We start from the raw sequence: 19,070 nt of genomic DNA, 5'->3' as shown, positions 1-19,070 counted from the left end.
ATCCTACAGTTTCTCCAGGAGGGGATAGACAAGGGGCTAACTTCTAGAACTATTAAGGTTCAGATAGCTGCTTTAAGTGTATACTTAGAGAAAAGGTTACAAGAAGATCCTTTTATTGCTAGGTTCTGTAAAGCAATCTTCAGACGCAAACCAGTCAGTTAACATGGCTCCATCCTGGGATCTATCAATCGTTCTAAAGGCCTTTTTGGAGTCACCTTTTGAACCTATCTCAGAGGCCTCTCTAAGACTGATTACATTCAAGACAGTACTTCTTGTGGCAATCACTTCAGCCCATAGAGTTAGTGAAATCCAAGCTCTCTCTGTCAGAGAGCCATTCCTCCAAATTCTAGAAGACAGAGTCATCCTAAAGACAGACCCTGGGTTCTTACCAAAGGTGGCATCTAGTTTCCATAGGTCACAAGATATTGTCCTTCCTTCTTTCTGTCAGAAGGCTTCAAACGAGAAAGAAAAACAATTTCATTTATTAGATGTGAGGTGGTGTATCCTAGATTATCTGAAGGTAACCAATCCATTCAGAATTTCAGATTCACTTTTTGTTCTTTTTTCCGGACAACATAAAGGTCAAAAAACTTATAAAGTCACCATAGCTAGATGGATTAGGCTAGCTATAGCAGAGGGGTATAAGACAGTAAACAAAGATCCTCCTGGGGGTATTAAAGCCTACTCCACAAGGGCATTGTCAGCATCCTGGACAGAAAGAGCTGGTGCCACCCCGGAGCAAATATGTAAAGCAGCCACTTGGTCAAGCTTCTCCACCTTTACAAGGCATTATCGACTGGACTTAATGTCCAGTCAGGATCAGGCTTTTGGGAGGAAAGTTCTCCAAGCCGTGGTCCCCCCCCTTAATCTGGTGAGTACTTGGGGATCCTCTCAAGGGCTGTCCTGGAAGACAACTGGGGAAAACTGGAGTTAGACTTACCGGTAACTCCTTTTCCAGTGGTCTTCTAGGACAGCACGATCTCACCCTTTTTTGATTATGTTGATGTACTAACGTTATTGCCTGTTATGGTTATATTTTTCAGTTCTATCCTTCGGTTCTTGGTAAATGACTGACCAGGGACCTGAGGGACCACCTTTTGAACTGTGGCAATGTGTTTCCTGGGTCGATGGGAGGGACTCCATCTCTCAAGGGCTGTCCTGGAAGACCACTGGAAAAGGAGTTACCGGTAAGTCTAACTCCAGTTTTTTTTGATGAGTCCCATGCAAAATGTGAGGCCCAAAAAAACCTTCAACTCCTCTGTTAGGTCTCTCCACTCGTAGGAACGGGCATAATAGGATGTTGGATTATTCAAAATAAATTGTTGTGCATACAGGTTGCACTGGGCCACAATTGATGAAAGCATGTCCTCCATAAAAATTAAAGAAATTGGGGAAAAATTCTCCGTGTCCACCTGGACTCCTGGCTGGGCAGTGAAAGGGGGGATGTTAGCTTTTCCTGAATTAGGAGGAAGCCACAAGGGGTTCTGAAGGGCATAGGGAAGGCTGGCATGGGTTCTAACCCTTTGGGGCTGACCCACTGGTTTTTGGCCTTTCTTGCCGAGGCACTGCGGTGCTGGTGGATGCCACTGCCTCCTCACCAGAACGCCTTCGTTTGGCGGGCAGAATATCTTTCTCCTCTGAGTCTCAGTGTTCCACTACTGAGGACTGGCTCAGAGCGAGCTCCCCGTCATCTTTTGGACATGGTTGCTGGTGGTGATGAGACTGCACAGGTGTGTGCTAAGCCTGCACTGATGGGCACTGATGAGGTGGCACAGATGGGCACTGATCACTGATGCCTCAGATGGGCACTAATGGCACAGATGGGCACAGGTAGGCACTGATGGCACAGACTGACACTGATGATAATTGGCAATGTGGTACTGATTGGGCACTGTTTGTCAGTTGCATATTCATTAAATAAAAGGCCTTGGGCCTCCTAAACATAGGCGCTTTTGGGACTGCATTGTAATTTGTGAGTTTATTTTTGTGTATCACTAGCCACACCTAGTAATGACTAACGTCCGTAAAATCACTCATGCAAACAGGCGTACAAACCCCCCCCACATACACCCACACACACAGTCTGCATTTGAGGCGTGCGGCTTCACACATGTGTAGATTTAACCTGTGTATAGTGTGTGTTTTTTTTTTTTTTTAATTCAATATTAGATCTTCGATTGGATACTGGGGGAAAGTGATCAAGCTTAGAGCAGGGTAGAGTAAGGAGATAACTACTTCTGCTTTTCCTTCACTGTCCAATTGCAGGCTGGGGTTGGACGGTGTATTTGGTGTATTGCTTAACATGAAAATACATGCAGGCTGCGGCTTCTTACCTGAACAAATATAAAGTCCTAATTCTTGATGTGACTACTTGTTCTAGGCCAGTAAGGCAAAAAGTATGGAAGCCAAGGAGAGAGATTGGGGTAAAAAGTGGGAAGGGAGAGTGGGTGGAGTGTACAGTAGGTTCACTCACCAATTATATGTTGCGCACCTTCCCATACAAGGCTTAGATAGCATCTCTCCACTGTTGCTCCTGCTTGTAAAGAACCATGTGGAACTTTAAAAATTTAAATCGCCCTGCTGCCTGTCTACTTTGGTTACCTTTTGGTCATCGAACTCTCAGCTGCTACCAACTTGGTTTTGTGAGTAGCGCAGCTTTGCCTTTACCTCGAGTCTTGTTTTGACTTACCGCTATGTGGCAGCAAAATGTCTGATTACATGAACAGGGAGAAAACTGTGCCTTTACCTGGTGCTCTCTGCTCTCACTCTAATGGATTCAGGCTGCTTACAGCACACCTGCAAATGATGCTGACATCTGCAGCTTGTAGTCATGCTGTTCTCTGCCCCTAAAGTCTATCCCATCATTTAAATAATTTTTATCTTGATAAGGTATGGATGGACCCTTGCCATTTCTGCCGAGGGGTTTACTACTGACCTGTAAGTCTTTATGGCTCAAGTCACCCAGTAATTTTGCTGATTTTGAGCACAGAGGTCATAAGCGTGCTTCCATACCTTCTGCAGATTCTTTCTCTTTTTCCCATGGCCTTAGCAACTTCTGAGCCATTGGCCACAGAGACTTTCTGATTATGAGTTGCTCCTGTCCCTGAATGAGGAGCTTGCCCCTGCGGGGCTGAAGTGTACTGCTATTACAAATTAAAGGAGACTGTTTAACATTTTGATGCAGTGTGCGCCACTCTGAAACTTGGGGCTCAGCACTACCAGTACTGTTTAGTCTTGGTCATTTAAGGTCCCAATGTCTTTCCCGTTGCACCCTCTTTTCAAACTCTTTATACAGAGATTGGAAACACTCTGAAAAGTTTTTGGTTCAATGAAAGTGCTTAGTAGCCCTGTACACATTTTAGGGAGGATTTTGTACAAAAGGGTCTATTGCCATTGCAGATCTGGCTGAACAAAGTTCTTATCAAACATTAGCCTATCTTTAAGGACCCAACCAAGAATCCACTGGAAGCCCTTTCCAGAGCTCTGTTCTCACTGTCCTTTTACACCATCCTGGAGGTGACTATGCCTTGTCAAAACATGTCTGACTGGTCAAAATCCCCCAAAAAAGATTTCCCCACTGCTGCTGTTGATCACTTGATTATTGAATGTGTGGAACAAATGGCTGTAGCTTTAAATTTCATTAGCAACAGTCTTCTGGAAGCTTCCCATTTTCTCTCTGGCATAGGACCCATGTCAGTACAAATGTGTAGGAGGTTAATGGCGAGCATCAAATGATATCTCATTGGCTAAAATATCAGAAGGGCGGGAGGAATATGACAAAAGTAAAACTAAGGCAAGGGGCCCAGATCTTATTGTATTGCATTCCATCCTATAGACAAATTTTATTCCTATTCAGGAAAATCTGATGGTCAAGGAGGTGGGACAGAGCTAAGGAGTTCTGAAGGACTGTGTGATGGAACTTGCAGAAGAATGGACAGCATGCATCTTTTGACGCTTTGGTTCAGTGGAATCTTTCATGTGTTCTTTATTTAAAAAAAAAACAAAAAAAAAAAAAAAACTTTGAAACAAAAAAGGGTCAGTGCCCATCAATGCAGCCCTATCATTGCCCATCTGCAGCCTCACAATTGCCCATCAATGCAGCTTGATCAATGCCCATCTACAGCCTCACAATTGCCCATCCATGCAGCCTGATCAATGCCCATATGCAGCCTCCCTATTGCCATGAATGCAGCCTGATCAATGCCCATCTGCAGCCTCACCTCAAATTACTGCTGCCTCGGAGGGGACAGGGAGAGGTGCGGAACAAGCGCCCTCCGATTACATACAGCGAGAATCTCCTGTTTACTCAGCGGCCTCTTTAATACAAAGTCCTGCCTCCTGGACCGGCTTCTATGATAGACAGAACAGTAGTCCAATGCTGGCCCAGGAGACAGGACTTCCTATTACAGAGGCTGCTGAGTAAACAGGAGTTTCTCGCTGTATGTAATCTGACGGCGCTCGTCCCGCCCCCCTCCCCGTTCTCTCCTAGGCAGCCCAAATTGCAGTATCGGCGTATAACACGCACACACTATTTGCACTCGATTTTCAGGGTGAAAAAGTGCGTGTTATACGCCAATAAATACAGTATTTAAAACCTCATGCATTCTAATCTTCCCCGTCCCTCTGGGTCAAAGAAGTAAAAAAAATACATATTCCATACAAAGTATTATTCCAGCATTCCTGATTTTGTAACCTCTCAATTATTCTAATTCTGTTCAATTTGGTTCCAAACTGGGTACCTAAAGACATTCCTCCCTAAAGCTTTTGAAATTTAAAAATGTAAAGCTCCCTATGCTGATAAGTCAGCTGCACTAAAAGTACAATCAGACACCACCACATCCTATTATAGCACTGTAGTTTCATAATATATTATAAACATAAGTGTTTTCTTATCCCGTGAGTCCATTGCACGATGCAATTGTAAATACTAGTAAAAAAAAAAAAACCTCTTGTGTAGCTGTTGAAAATGTTACTACTCGGTGGGCTATATTGTAGCAATATGGTAAGATCTGTGTGCCCCATATGTGAAATTTACTGATATGTTTTATTATCTATGCAGGAAGTTAATGATGAGGAGGAATTGTCTGCAACTGAAATAGGAACAACGCTTGCTAGTACAACTCCATTAACCACAAAAGCAACACACTCAAACATTGTAGACTCTACCTCAGACACTCGGTCAGACCTCTATCCTGGGGCAACAACAGAATTTACAACCACTTCTACACCAGAAACACAAAATGATGGAAAAGTGGCTCCTACAAGTCGAGACTCAATTAATTCATCTTCAGAAAACACGTGTAATGGAGACTTGTCTCAAGCAGAGATGAGAAAATTTGCTGATGCCATGATGAAATTTAGCACAGACCTTTTAAAAGAAGTTCACATGGGATCCAAAAGCCCCAATGTGGTTGTTTCACCTTTAAGCATTGCTCTGGGGCTCTTACAGTTGACTTTAGGTAATGGACATGCTGCTTGCTTTCTTTATTTTTTCCTAAATAAACATCCTGTGCTTGAGCTGTATAATTTGGCCCCCTGCATAACCTTAAAAACCCTGCTGACCCTGCCTGGTTCTGCCCTCCCTCTGTAAACTGACCACAGTTATCATGGCTGCTGAGCCCTGACACCGTTGTCAGTTTACGTGCCTCCATCATTAGCAGCTCCTCTTTGTCCTCCTCTCCCCCCTCCCTCCCTGCCTGTCAACTGTGTGAGTGCTGATCTGCTCCCCTCCTGCTGCTATCAAACTGCAATGACACTCCTACAATCTGCTCTGCTATAGTAAATAATATCCCCAGTGTATTTGTTTTTTTTTTTTTTTGTTGTTTTTTTTTTTTTTGTTTTTTTATGCAGCCGTGTACCTCAATTCATAGCACTGATCGGCGCTCATGTGACCAGCCACCTCTCTCCTCCTCTCCTCCTCTCCTCCTCCTGGCTAATGTCAGCGGGGGTTTCTCAGCCCCACTCGCTTTGCTGTCAGATCGAGAGAGGAGAGAAGCTGCCGGTCATGTAAGTGCCAAGCGGCGCTATGAAATGAGGTACACAGCAGCATTTTTTTTTTTTTTTTTTTTTTTAGAAATACGTACACTGGGGACATTTTTTTAATATAGCAGAGCTGATAAGAATGTCATTGAGTGGCTTAACAACCACTTTAAGCAAATAATTTTTTTTGAATTTGTTACCTGTAGATGTTGTTGCAGGCTGACAACACAAAGCCGTTACTTTGCAATCAGCAACAATATTGTCGTCCTGTCATACACTCACCTTTATTTGGCCTGTGGGCTACCTGTCATGCCTTCTGAACACACGATGGGTAGCCCACTAATGGAATGTGCACAAAAGGCTGACATCTCTGTTGCCAAATTGGGAGGTTGTGGATTATCCATGTCAGCCTGTGATGTTACGGAGGATGTCCAAGTAAGAGACTGAAAACATGCTGAAAAATATCTTTTGGCTTTTACACCCATTAAGTGTCCCGTGTGGTCACCTATCTGTGTGGTTATAAAACCCAATTTGGGTTTGCCAAGGCACAGAAACCCCCAAAAATCTGATTGCCGTTCATTGACATAGGATTGGTACTCCATAGAGCTCGGTGGATATTTTGCTAGGGCCTCTGTACGTGGGCTTTTTGTTCATGCCAAAACTGCTTATCTTCTCATACAAGTCAATGTGAATGTAAAAGCAGCTGATGCAGATTCGGAAGTCAGCAGCTCCAACTCCGAAGCATTTCACACTGTTTTGAATGTACCTGCAATCGTGTTGTATTTGACAGTGACCCACAAGCTTAATTGTGCCAAATCAAAATTGCATATATGATGCAGATCATCATCAGCATAAACCCTACAGTTTGTTTTTCTCTGCCCCTGTAACATTTTGAACTTTTACAATATTATTACATTTTGCACATTCCTGAAAAATGTTATTTTCCACTTCCTGTAATAGGGTAACAGCCTAGGACTGAGTAATCTTAGATGGACATATAGTTTCAAATGGCCTTAAGAGACAAACTAAAATCAGGCAAATTCAAGCCTACCTCCATCTAACGCACTTTAACCACCTCCCACCCAGCCTATTATAAAAATGCTGCTGGGCGAGAGCACTGTTATCCCAGGTGGCCATCATATGATGCAATCTGTGACCTGCTGTGTCTACCAAAAACAGCAGAACACAGAATGTTGAAAAGGGCTGGCCCTGGTGTGATCGCTGTGACTAATCTCAGCGATCACAGGTCAGTTGTACACAGTGGCTTTCATTTATAGACATTAATTGTGATCTATGTGATTGGTCACAGTAATCACATGGTACAGGGCCAATCACAGCGGACCTTTACCATGTGATAGCTGTGATTACCCACAGCAATCACAACAGTACACAACGGCACATGAATGGATGCCATTCACAAAATGATTGCTTACTACAGCAATTATTACTCCACAAGCAATCAGTGTTTTAAAAAAAAATCCTGATCACCTCCCCAGAGAGTAGTAGTGTTGCTATGGTGACACTACTGCTCTGGTGATCGTATGTTAAAAAAAAAAAAAAAATTCATGTTCCAGAAATTGTGACAAAAAATTACAACTTCAAATCACTTACCTTGCCTTGGGGTGTCTACTTTCCAAAAAGGGGTTATTTTTGGGGTATTTGTTCTGTTCTTGCATTTTAGGTCCTCAAAAATGCAAGAGGTGGTTAGTAAATCAGGATTGATCAATTTTCAGATATATACCATAGATTGTAGACTCTAACTTTCACACAGAGTAAATTAATATACACTTATTGGGTTATTTTTACCAAAGAAATGTAGCAGAATACATTTTGCCCTAAATTTATGAAGAAAGATTTATTTGCAAACTTTTATAACCGAAACTAAAACTTTTTTTGTTTGTTTTAAAGCGGAGTTCCAATTAAAAAAAAAAAAAATTTAAAAGTGAGCAGTTACCCCGCTCGCAGGGCAGCCATCAGAAATTTTTGGGCCCCCCACCCCCTCCCACCCACCAACATTTCCCAGTGCCATCCCACCGAATACACACTCAGCCACCCTCACACCTGTATGCACTCAGCACCCCCCTCACATCTGTATTTATGTCAGCCCCCTCACACTTGTATATGTCAGCCCCCCACTCTCACCTGTACATCACCCCCCCACTCCTGTACACACTCAGTACCCCCCCTCACACCTGCATATATTTCAGCCCCCCTCACACCTGTACACACTCAGTCCCCCTCCTTAAATCTGTATGCATCAGCCCCTCTCCTCACACCTGTATATATGTCAGCCCCTCTCTTTACACCTGTATATGTCAGCCCCCCTCCTCACACCTGTATATGTCAGCCCCCCTCCTCACACCTGTATATGTCAGCCCCCCTCCTCACACCTGTATATGTCAGCCCCCCTCCTCACACCTGTATATGTCAGCCCCCCTCCTCACACCTGTATACATTTCAGCCCCCCCCTCCTCACACCTGTATACATGTCAGCCCCCCCTCCTCACACCTGTATACATTTCAGCCCCCCCCTCCTCACACCTGTATACATGTCAGCCCCCCCTCCTCACACCTGTATACATGTCAGCCCCCCCCTCCTCACACCTGTATACATGTCAGCCCCCCCCCCCTCCTCACACCTGTATACATGTCAGCCCCCCCTCCTCACACCTGTATACATGTCAGCCCCCCCTCCTCACACCTGTATACATGTCAGCCCCCCTCCTCACACCTGTATACATGTCAGCCCCCCCCTCCTCACACCTGTATACATGTCAGCCCCCCCCTCCTCACACCTGTATACATGTCAGCCCCCCCTCCTCACACCTGTATACATGTCAGCCCCCCCTCCTCACACCTGTATACATGTCAGCCCCCCCCCTCCTCACACCTGTATACATGTCAGCCCCCCCCCCTCCTCACACCTGTATACATGTCAGCCCCCCCCCCTCCTCACACCTGTATACATGTCAGCCCCCCCCCCTCCTCACACCTGTATACATGTCAGCCCCCCCCCCTCCTCACACCTGTATACATGTCAGCCCCCCCCCCTCCTCACACCTGTATACATGTCAGCCCCCCCCCCTCCTCACACCTGTATACATGTCAGCCCCCCCTCCTCACACCTGTATACATGTCAGCCCCCCCTCCTCACACCTGTATACATGTCAGCCCCCCCCTCCTCACACCTTTATACATGTCAGCCCCCCTCTTCACATCTGTATGTCTGTCAGCGCCCCACATATACACACCTGTAAACACACCCTGGCCCCTCCCTGTACACAAACAGCCCCTTCCCTTTCCTTCACAGCCCCTACTTGTAAAGGAGATCTTCCTACCTGGTCCCAGCTCCTGTTTTCACAAAGCTAACATGTTGCTGAGACACAGAGGGGCTGCAGCCAATCACACTACATAACACAGTAGTACATGCAACACAAGAGTGGTGCACATGCGCATAGTAGCCAGAGGTGGAGGTAAAGAGCTTGATGTCTGAGCTCAATGCAACAGAGAGCAGACGATGTAGAGATCATTTCTGCACTGCACAACACGGCTCCCCTTCACCCGCTCCTGCCTTCTGCTAGCCTGGTTGGGCCCCTCCAGACGCTCAGGCCCCTTACAGTTGTATCGGCTGTACCCCCCTGATGGTGACCCTGCCCGCTCGTCTCCCCCTCCTCTCTGCGGCCGGCATTGTCACTGTGGGTGCCCGGCTGTGGCTTCACAGCCGGGCATGCACTGCGCTGTGACTGGCCAGGCAATAATCTGGGGCCTGTGATGTGTCCCAGATGATTGCCGAGAGGGAGGGGGGAGAAGTGATCTTCCTTCCGGCGCCATGGGGGCACCAGGAGGAACTGGGAGCTGGAACCCTCTAAAAAGAGGGTTTCCGCTCCCCCCCCCATTTTTGGGTGGAACTCTGCTTTTAAATAGCAAACAAAAGCACAAACCCATTGGCAATTTTAAATATTACCAAAAGAAAGCTCTATCTGTCTCAAAAAAATATAAAAAGTTTGGGTGCAGTGTTGCATGACTGAGTAATTGGCATTCAAAGTGTGACAGTGCTGAGAGTTGAAAATTGGCCTGGGCAGGACGGGGGTAAAGGTGCACCAATTTGAAGTGGTTAAACAGTTACAGCAACATTTTTCTTTTTTTTTTCTTTTGGGGAGGAAATAATAAACTGAATAAAAGCTGACCATTGTAAAGCACCAAACAAGCATTAAATGGTTTGTTCTAATGCCTGTAACTGAAACATTTCCTGGACAGATCGGCCTGTTAAAGGAACTGGAAAAATGATGGATCAGCAGATATTATGTTATGGGGAAAACCTAAACTGCTGTTAACACCAGTGACCGACTGCATCATATGTCATTTTGATTGTCCATAGTTGTACTTTTTAAAAACAAAAAATATTATGTTAACAGCTTATTAATTGTTTGATGAGGTGGCTGAATTGGTTTTCTTTGCTTTTATTTTTACCATGTAATTCTGGGAGGATTACACGCGCACACTTTCTTAGGCTGGCTACACTCCCTCACTGCATTGCATCTATGGAGGGAGCCATGGTTGTCACTAGGCTGTTCTCTTGATATGGACTACATACATGTTCCTCTCTTCTCCATTTTATGGCGTACAATGGAATCAGTAGTTTAGAGGAGGGAGAGAGAGCTTGGAAGAAAGAAGACTTTGGTTCTGATTTGAGTTTATTTCACAGGAAGTGACAGACACTGCATTTCTTACCATATCAACAGGTGTTTTATATAGTTGCTGGAAATATTCTTATCCTGAAAAATTAAAACCATGCAGCCCCCACATCTAAGGACTGATAAGCTGCAGAATAAAACTTTTATGGGTTAAAAAAAAATGCTTTTATGGCCACAAGTTAAATCCTGCTTTTAAAATGGGTGTTGAAGACTGAAAGTTTGAAACTGACTGTTCAAAGTTTCAGGCATGTCTTATTAGACACTGAAATAAAACCATTCTTGATTGGGCTTGAGTGAGAATCTGAATATTCACATATATACCTTCATATTAATATGAATTGTGAAGCAAACCTATCATGACATAATGTCTATTTGAAGCACGTGAAATAAACCTCACCCCCTAAAGGAGTGCAACAAAAATTAATTCAATGAACATATAATCCAAAAAGTCTGTAATCTTGGTTATATCAATATCCTCCACCTCCGTGCCCAAAGTACCAAACAAGGGTTTACCTGGAGGAGAGAGGGTATTGAATGTGTTTTTGGACAGCGAGATGTGCAGCAGAGGCCCTGCCCTTTTGGAGGAGGAGGAAAGAAAGGGGATAAGCGTTCTATAACCTTCTTAGAAATATGGGGTCATGCAAATCTGGTGAGCTTGTTTTGGTGCTTTGAGAGCGGAGCACGGAGGTAGAGGATATTGGTATAACCAGGATTTAAGCATTTTTGGACTATATTTATGGACTTTTAGTTCACTGAATATATTTTTGTTGCACTAGTTTAGGGGTGATGTTTATTTAATGTGCTTCACAAATGTGTATATGTTTGTTTGCTTCGCAATTCATATTGATATGAAGGTATAGCTCTTGACTTAGTCTGAATATTCAGCCTACCTTAGGCCATGCGGGTTTCCCAAGATAATTGTAAATGTGCCACTCCCTCCTAATTAGCATTGCTAACTTACTAACACCTATTTGTTTAAGGGTCTGGGGTCAGAATTCCCCAGAATAACAGTTGCTGTAAAGTCCTCCTGTTTGATCTTTGTTTCTGGTTTAGGTGCAGAGAAGGAAACTGAAAAAAAGCTGTTGGAGACACTCCATGTGGAATCCTTGCCATGCCTTCATGAAAAGATGCAGAAAGTTACAAAGCGGCTAGTACAGACTGCGCTAAGTATAGCTTCTTGCATGTATGTCGACAAAAGTGAGTTCAGAACACCCAATACCTGCCCTTTGGGCTTCACATGGATTTATTTGAATTTTCATGCATATTTCATGGATTTATTTTCATGCATATTAAAAGTATAAAAGGAGCACAGAGAGGGCAATCTGTCATAAAGACCGTGGTTGCTGAACAGTATGTTGTTTACCGGGTGCTTGGGTTCGGCACATCGTGGAGCAGGTGGACAGATGATTGGGTAAGACTGGGGTGGACCCAGCTGTCATGGTACATGTTAGAACCAATGACAAAGTGAGAGTCCTAAAAAATGATTTCAGTGACTTGGGGAATAGATCGAAGAAAAGGACCTCCAAGGTGGTTTTCTCAGAAATACTACTTGTGCCTTGAGCCACACCAGAGGGGCAGCAGGAGCTTAGGGAACTGAACAAGTGGCTGATGAAGTAGTGTAGGAGGGAGGGGTTCGGGTTCCTGGAGAACTGGGCTGACTTCTCAGTCGGTTACCAACTCTTTAGTAAGGACGGCCTGCACCTCAATGGGGATGGTGCAGCTCTATTGGGAAGAAATATGACCACAAAGTTGGAGGGGCTTTTAAACTAGGTGTTGGGGAGGTTCCAAGGAAGAAACAGCCAGCAGTGAGCAAAGGACAGAGGATAATAGTGGAGTCAGTAATGATGATATAGACGTAACGTCTAATCCCGGGGTGAATGAGTGGACAAACCAAGAACAAAGCCTGAGAAAACATAAGGAGAAATTAATATGCACCCATACAACATAGAGGAGTATACACGGTCATGTTTAGTTATCCGTGCTAACTAAATTCAGGAACTGGAGCTACTATTACACAAGGAGGATGTAGACTTTGTGGGAATAACAGAAACTTGGTTTGACAGCTAACAAGACTGGCAGACAAACATCCAGGGGTATTCCTTGTATCGGAAGGACAGGGAAGGTAGAAGAGGGGGAGGGGTGTGTCTATTAAAAACTATGTAAGGGTGGTAGAGAGGAGTCGCATTGTGAATGCAACAGGGAGGGGGGAGGAGGTGGAATCAGTGTGGGCAGAACTTCAAAGAGCAGAAGTAGTGAATTAATTGTGGGGGTATGTTATGTTAACCTATGTTAATCCTATCATAGTTAGAAATAACGGCGAGGCAGGGAAATGTCGTCATGATGGGGGATTTCAATTATCCCAATATTGACTGTGCAGAGGGGACAGCTCACTCATTAAAGGCCTGTCATTTTCATGAATGTCTTACAGAACAACTTCATGTCCTAATTGGTGGATTCCCCGACTAGAAAGAATGCATTGCTAGATTTATTACGAACGACCCAAGTCTGATCTCCTAGAAATCCTAGCAAAAGGAGGCATGAGGGTAGCACAAGAACTCTAAATTTCAAACGGGCAAACTTTTCTGAACTGCGTTCAATACTACAAAACCTCAATTGGGACCAAATACTAAATAGATTGAACATGGAAGGAAAATGGGAATGCTTTAGGAAAATATTAAACAAGGCTATCACACAGTGCATTCCAATGGGCAATAAATTTAGAAGGGCGAAGGTTAAACCTGGGTGGCTAAATCATAACGTAAAAAGTCTTTATGAAAGAGAAAAAATGGCCTTTAAAAACTATAAAGCGGTGGGTGCATTTACAGCATTCCAACACTACAAGGCATGCAATAAGTGGTGTAAAAACGTAATCAGGGTGGCAAAAAGACTACGAGAGACACCTAACAACAGAGGAGAGTTAAAAAAATCCCAAGGAATTTTTTAGTTATATTAACAGTAAAAAAGTGAGATCAGAGCACTTTGCCCACATAAAAGACAATGATGGGAGGATGGTTACAGATGACACAGAGAAGGCAACTGTGCTAAATACTTTCCTCTCCTCAGTTTTTACACAGGAAAAGGAGGGGTATACCCACCACAGTATTGTTAATAAAACGTCACAGGATGTAACCTTGTGGCTAAAAGCGGCCGGAGTCAAGGAAAAACTAGATGAGCTTAACACAAATAAATCACCAGGACCAGATGGCTTACATCTGAGAGTCCTCAAAGAACTCAGTCAGGTTAAAGCCAGACCGATATTCCTAATCTTTGTGGACAGCATACTGACGGGATTGGTACCAGCTGATTGGAGAAAAGCCAACGTGGTACCAATATTTAAAAAAGGGCAGAGACATATTCCTGAAAACTACAGGCCAGTCAGCCTAACATCAATAGTAGGTAAATTTTATTGGAGGGGATGAGAAGGGACTATATACAAGAATTTGCTGAAGATAACAGTATCATTATTAGTAACCAGCATGGGCTTACGGAGGGTCGTTCTTGCCAGACCAATCTCTCTTAAAATTCTATGAGGAAGTGAGCTGCCATCTAGATAGGGGGGAGGCCTGTGGATGTGGTGTAGCTGGATTTTGCAAAAGCATTCAATACAGTTCCCCATAGAAGCTTAATCTACAAGCTGAGGCCTGTTTGCGTGGACCATAAAGTTTTTGTTCTTTGATAGAAAACTGGTTACAGGGGCGTGTCCAAAAGTTAGTGATAAATAACATGTACTCAGACTGGTCTGGAATGGTAAGTGGGGTACCCCAAGGCTCCGTCTTGAGACCAATTCCGTTTAATTTATTCATTAATGATAGAGGTTTGGATAAATGGCTCAATCTCCGTTTTTGCGGACGACACAAAAATAAGCAGGACAATAACTTCACAGCAAGATATAGAACTTTTACAAAAAAGACCTGTACAAAATAATTGAGTGGGCAACTAGATGACAAATGAGGTTTAATGTGGAGAAATGTAAGGTAATGCACTTGTGGGGGCTAAAAACACAAATGCAAACTACTCACTAGGGGGAGAACCTCTGGGGGATCACGAATGGAGAAAGATCTGGGGGTCCTAGTAGATAGGCCAAGCTGCTGCAAGCAAAGCAAACAGAATTTTGGCATGCATGAAGGGAATATACTCCAGAGATCAAACTATAATCCTGCCACTTTATAAAACTCTAGTTAGGCCACATCTGGAATATTCAGTCCAGTTCTGGTCACCAGTCCTCAGATGGGATGTGTTAGAGAGAGAGTCCAAAGAAGAGCAACAAAATTAAAATGGGGAAACGAGGAACGAAGGACTGCAAGCACTAAATTTATTCTTGCTGGAGAAGACGCTTGAGAGGGGATATGTTAGCGATTTACAAATACCTTAATGGTGATGCCAGCATAAGAGAAAAGCTATTCAGTCTCAGGGTTTGTAAGAGGACACGTGGCCACACAATGAGATTGGAGGAGAAGAGGTTTAACCTAAAGCTAGGCAGGGGATTTTTCACTGTCAGGGTGATAAGGACGTGGAACTCTCTTCCACAATTGGTGGTGTCAGAGGGGAGTATTGATATTTTTAAAAGGCTCCTGGACGTGCATCTTGATGAACAAAATATACAGGGATATGGGAAATGAATGACACTGACCCACGTTCACCAACATAGGTTGAACTGGATGGACTATTGTCTTTATTCAGCCTTATCTACTATGTAAACCTGTCATGAGAGAAATATAGGGCTGCCATTGCCGACCCCCTTCTGCAAATACAAGCTCCTTGACAATTCTGTTGACCCAGCTTTAATACTGTGAGTCCCTAAACTAGGCCAAATATATAGACTGTAATATTTAAAGAAAAATTTGTGATTTTGCACTTTCCAGTTTTATTAAATCAACTCCCATGTGTCCATCTGCTTATTCTGTAATGTATGTGATACTTACTGCAGTTACAATCTCTTTTGTAGGTTTTAAAATTAAAGAAGAGTTCCTTAGGAAGTCTGAGAAACTTTACGGATCAAAGCCGGTATATTTGGGCCCAAGCATGAGTCAGAATTTGGAATCCATCAACAAGTGGGTCAGTGATGCAACAAAGGGAAAGATCACAGACTTTCTCTCGAACATCTCGGAAAAAGTTATACTAATACTTCTCAATGCCATACATTTCAAAGGTAAAAGCATCTGTATACTATTTTAGTCTGTTTTATTTTATGTGGTGCTGTTTGTTTTTGCGAAGTAGAGCGTTTAATATCCCCATAGTAAAGGGTTGTCGGAACTTGGTGCTGCAGACAGTCCAGGGTTAGACGTCTGACCATTGTTATTGTATCATCCCTATCCATACATAGCGCTAGTACTGTACAGTACTATACATTTCTTATAGAAGGACTATAATTATTTTAAGGTTTGATGAAGTATTTCTTATTGGCAGTACTGGAAGAAATCCATGCATAGCCCAGGGCAAGGATCTCATAACTGCGCCCCCTGCTGCTATTGTATGGTGTAGAATGGGTGAACCACCATGTATCAAATCTTTGCCCCCTTGTTTAGGATGTACATGTTGGCATGTAGGGTACACCACACTTACGTGGCTATTCATTTGCCTTCCAGCAGCTAGAACGTAGTTGCACATGCATTGTTTTTTTCATGTCAGCTGTGGGTGGACTGGGTGAGAGTGGGTTTAGTCGAGTACGGTGCAATAGCAGTAACTGCAAAGCTGTCAAGAGCGTCTAGCGCTCCTGCTCCTCATTCCAGCATCTTGGTTTTGCCTATGGCATTCTCCCTGTCTTTGTCCACCTTCTGGGTGGAAAACAAACCTTCAGTCTCACTCTTGTGATAGTGATACTTGTGTAATTCCTGATCAAGCCCCCTGTCTTGCTCTGCTTGTTGGATTTCCCTATGTATGACCTTGGACCAGATTTTGGACTATTCCCTGAACTCTGCCTGCCTTTTTACCTGGACTGTCATAGAGCCACTCTGCTTGTCTGCCAACCGCAAGTACCTGTTTGCTTCGCTCAGTTTGCGCTTGCCCTGGCGTGGTAGCCAGGCACTATAGCATTGTGTATATAAAATCTGGGGGCAACCAAGTACCGGTAGGCTTGCTTGCCTTATGGGAAAGGGGGCTGCGGTAGGAAAATGGTTACAGGGGCGCGTCCATAGGGTAGTGATAAAGTGTACTCAGACTGGTCTGGAGTGGTAAGTGGGATACCCCAAGGCTCCGTCTTGGGACCAATTCTGTTTAATTTATTCATTAATGATAGAGGATTGGATAAATGGCTCAATCTTCTTTTTTGCAGATGACACAAAAATAAGCAGGGAAATAACTTCACAGCAAGATATACAAAATTTTACAAAAAAGACCTTAACAAAATAATAGAGTGGGCAACTAGATGACAAACGCGGTTTAATGTGGGGAAATGTAAGGTAATGCAGTTGGGGGGGCTAAAAACACAAACACAAATTGAAGAACACAGTAGCCAGCTGTAGTGTCTGACCACCTGCGTTGTGGTAGACGTGACATTATCACAAGCCTTTAACAAAAAAAAAAAAAAAATAATTTCTGTGAAGATGCTCTACAGGCTCGTTTATTTGCTTGTAAACGCACTGCTGAATACTACTGTTCTGATTTCCGCCGCTGGGCTCCAGAAGCCAATTCAGGTTAGGCTTATCAGACTCCATCAAAGACTCCTTAGTACACTACCCTGAACCAAAGTCATTGAATGAAGCCATGCAAGTAGCCATCCGTATAGACAGGCGTTTACGAGAAAGGCGAACAGAGAGGTTTGTTTCTTTGCCCCCCAGTACACCCTCTACTTCTCCTCCTTCATCAACCCTTCCTGAGCCCGCTCCAATCTCTCCTGCAGGATGAGCCCATGCAAATTGGTGCTACCAATTTATCCTCTGGGGAAAAGGCTAGAAGATCCCAGGGACTCTGCTTATACCCACGGCCACTTTGTCACCAGCTGCCCTAATAAGCCGAGAAACACCAAGAGTCTAGTGTGGGTGGGGTCTGCTTCTATAGACTATACTGTGTCAAGTTTCCCTCAGAAATAAACTATTTGTTCCTGCAAAACTTAGTTCTGCCAAGTTTTCTCATTACCTCTGGGCTTTCATAGATTCTGGTGCTGCTAGCAATTTTTGATGGGGACCTAGCATACCGTCTACAGATTACCGTGACTAAGGTACACAAACCCTTTTCAGTTTTAGCTGTTAACGCCCTTGTCCATGGGCCTGGTCACCTTGTGCACTGTACCTGTTACTCTGACCATTTGGGAATTTCATAAGGAGTAGGGATGAGCTTCAAGTTCGAGTCGAACTCATGTTCGACTCGAACATCGGCTATTCGCCAGTTCGTCGAACAGCGAACAATTTGGGGTGTTCGCGGCAAATTCAAATGCCGCGAAACACCCTTTAAAAGTCTATGGGAGAAATCAAAAGTGCTAATTTTAAAGGCTTATATGCATGGTATTGTCATAAAAAGTGTTTGCGGACCTGGGTCCTGCCTCAGGGGACATGGATCAATGCAAAAAAAAGTTTTAAAAACGGCCATTTTTTCGGGAGCAGTGATTTTAATAATGTTTAAAGTCAATATAATAAAGTCAATAAAAGTGTAATATTCCTTTAAATTTCGTACCTGGGGGTTGTCTATAGTATGCCTGTAAAGGGGCGCATGTTTCCCGTGTTTAGAACAGTCTGACAGCAAAATGACATTTCAAAGGAAAAAAGTCATTTAAAACTACTCGCGGCTATTAATGAATTGCCGGTCCGACAATACACATAAAAGTTCATTGATAAAAATGGCATGGGAATTCCCCACAGGGGAACCCTGAACCAAAATTAAAAAAAAAAAAAAACAAACAAAAACAAAAAAAAAAAAAAAAAGTAGGGGTCCCCATCAAAATTCATACCAGACCCTTCAGGTCTGGTATGGATTTTAAGGGGAACCCTGCGCCAAAATTAAAAAAAAAAAAATTGGCGTGGGGTCCCCCCAAAAATCCATACCAGACCCTTATCCGAGCACGCGACCTGGGAACCCTGAACCAAAATTTTAAAAAAAATGATGTGGGGGGTCCCCCTAAATTCAATACCGGAGCCTTATCCGAGCACACAACCTGGCAGGCCGCAGGAACTGTACCAGGCCTTATGCCCTCAACATTGGGAGGGTGCTTTGGGGTAGCCCTTTCTTCTTTCTTCTTTCGGTTTCTTCCTCCATCTTCTTCTTCTTCTGGTTCTTCCTCCGGTGTTCTCGTCCAGCATCTTCCTCCGCGGCGTCTCCTTCTCTTTATCTTCTTTTCTTCATCTTCTTCTCCGGGCTGCTCCGCATCCATGATGGCATGGAGGGAGACTCCCGCTGTGTGACGTGTCTCCTCTTCTGATGGTTCTTAAATAACGGGGGGCGGGGCCACCCGGTGGCCCCACCCCC

The 19,070-nt window shown here is 43.9% G+C and overlaps 1 protein-coding gene across 1 annotated transcript in view; it reads left to right on the top strand.

Moving 5' to 3' along the window:
* Window positions 1-19,070, top strand: part of SERPINF2 (serpin family F member 2) — a 92,260-nt gene that overhangs the window by 37,978 nt on the left and 35,212 nt on the right. Inside the window, exons 3-5 of the mRNA XM_073616623.1 lie at window positions 5,060-5,459; window positions 11,727-11,870; window positions 15,619-15,822. Of these exons, the coding sequence (XP_073472724.1) occupies window positions 5,060-5,459; window positions 11,727-11,870; window positions 15,619-15,822 (748 nt within the window). The remainder of the gene's footprint in view (window positions 1-5,059; window positions 5,460-11,726; window positions 11,871-15,618; window positions 15,823-19,070) is intronic.

The sequence above is a fragment of the Aquarana catesbeiana genome, linkage group LG02, assembly GCF_042186555.1.
Source record: "Aquarana catesbeiana isolate 2022-GZ linkage group LG02, ASM4218655v1, whole genome shotgun sequence".
Taxonomy (NCBI): domain Eukaryota; kingdom Metazoa; phylum Chordata; class Amphibia; order Anura; family Ranidae; genus Aquarana; species Aquarana catesbeiana.
This window is presented reverse-complemented; position numbering and strand designations above follow the sequence as displayed.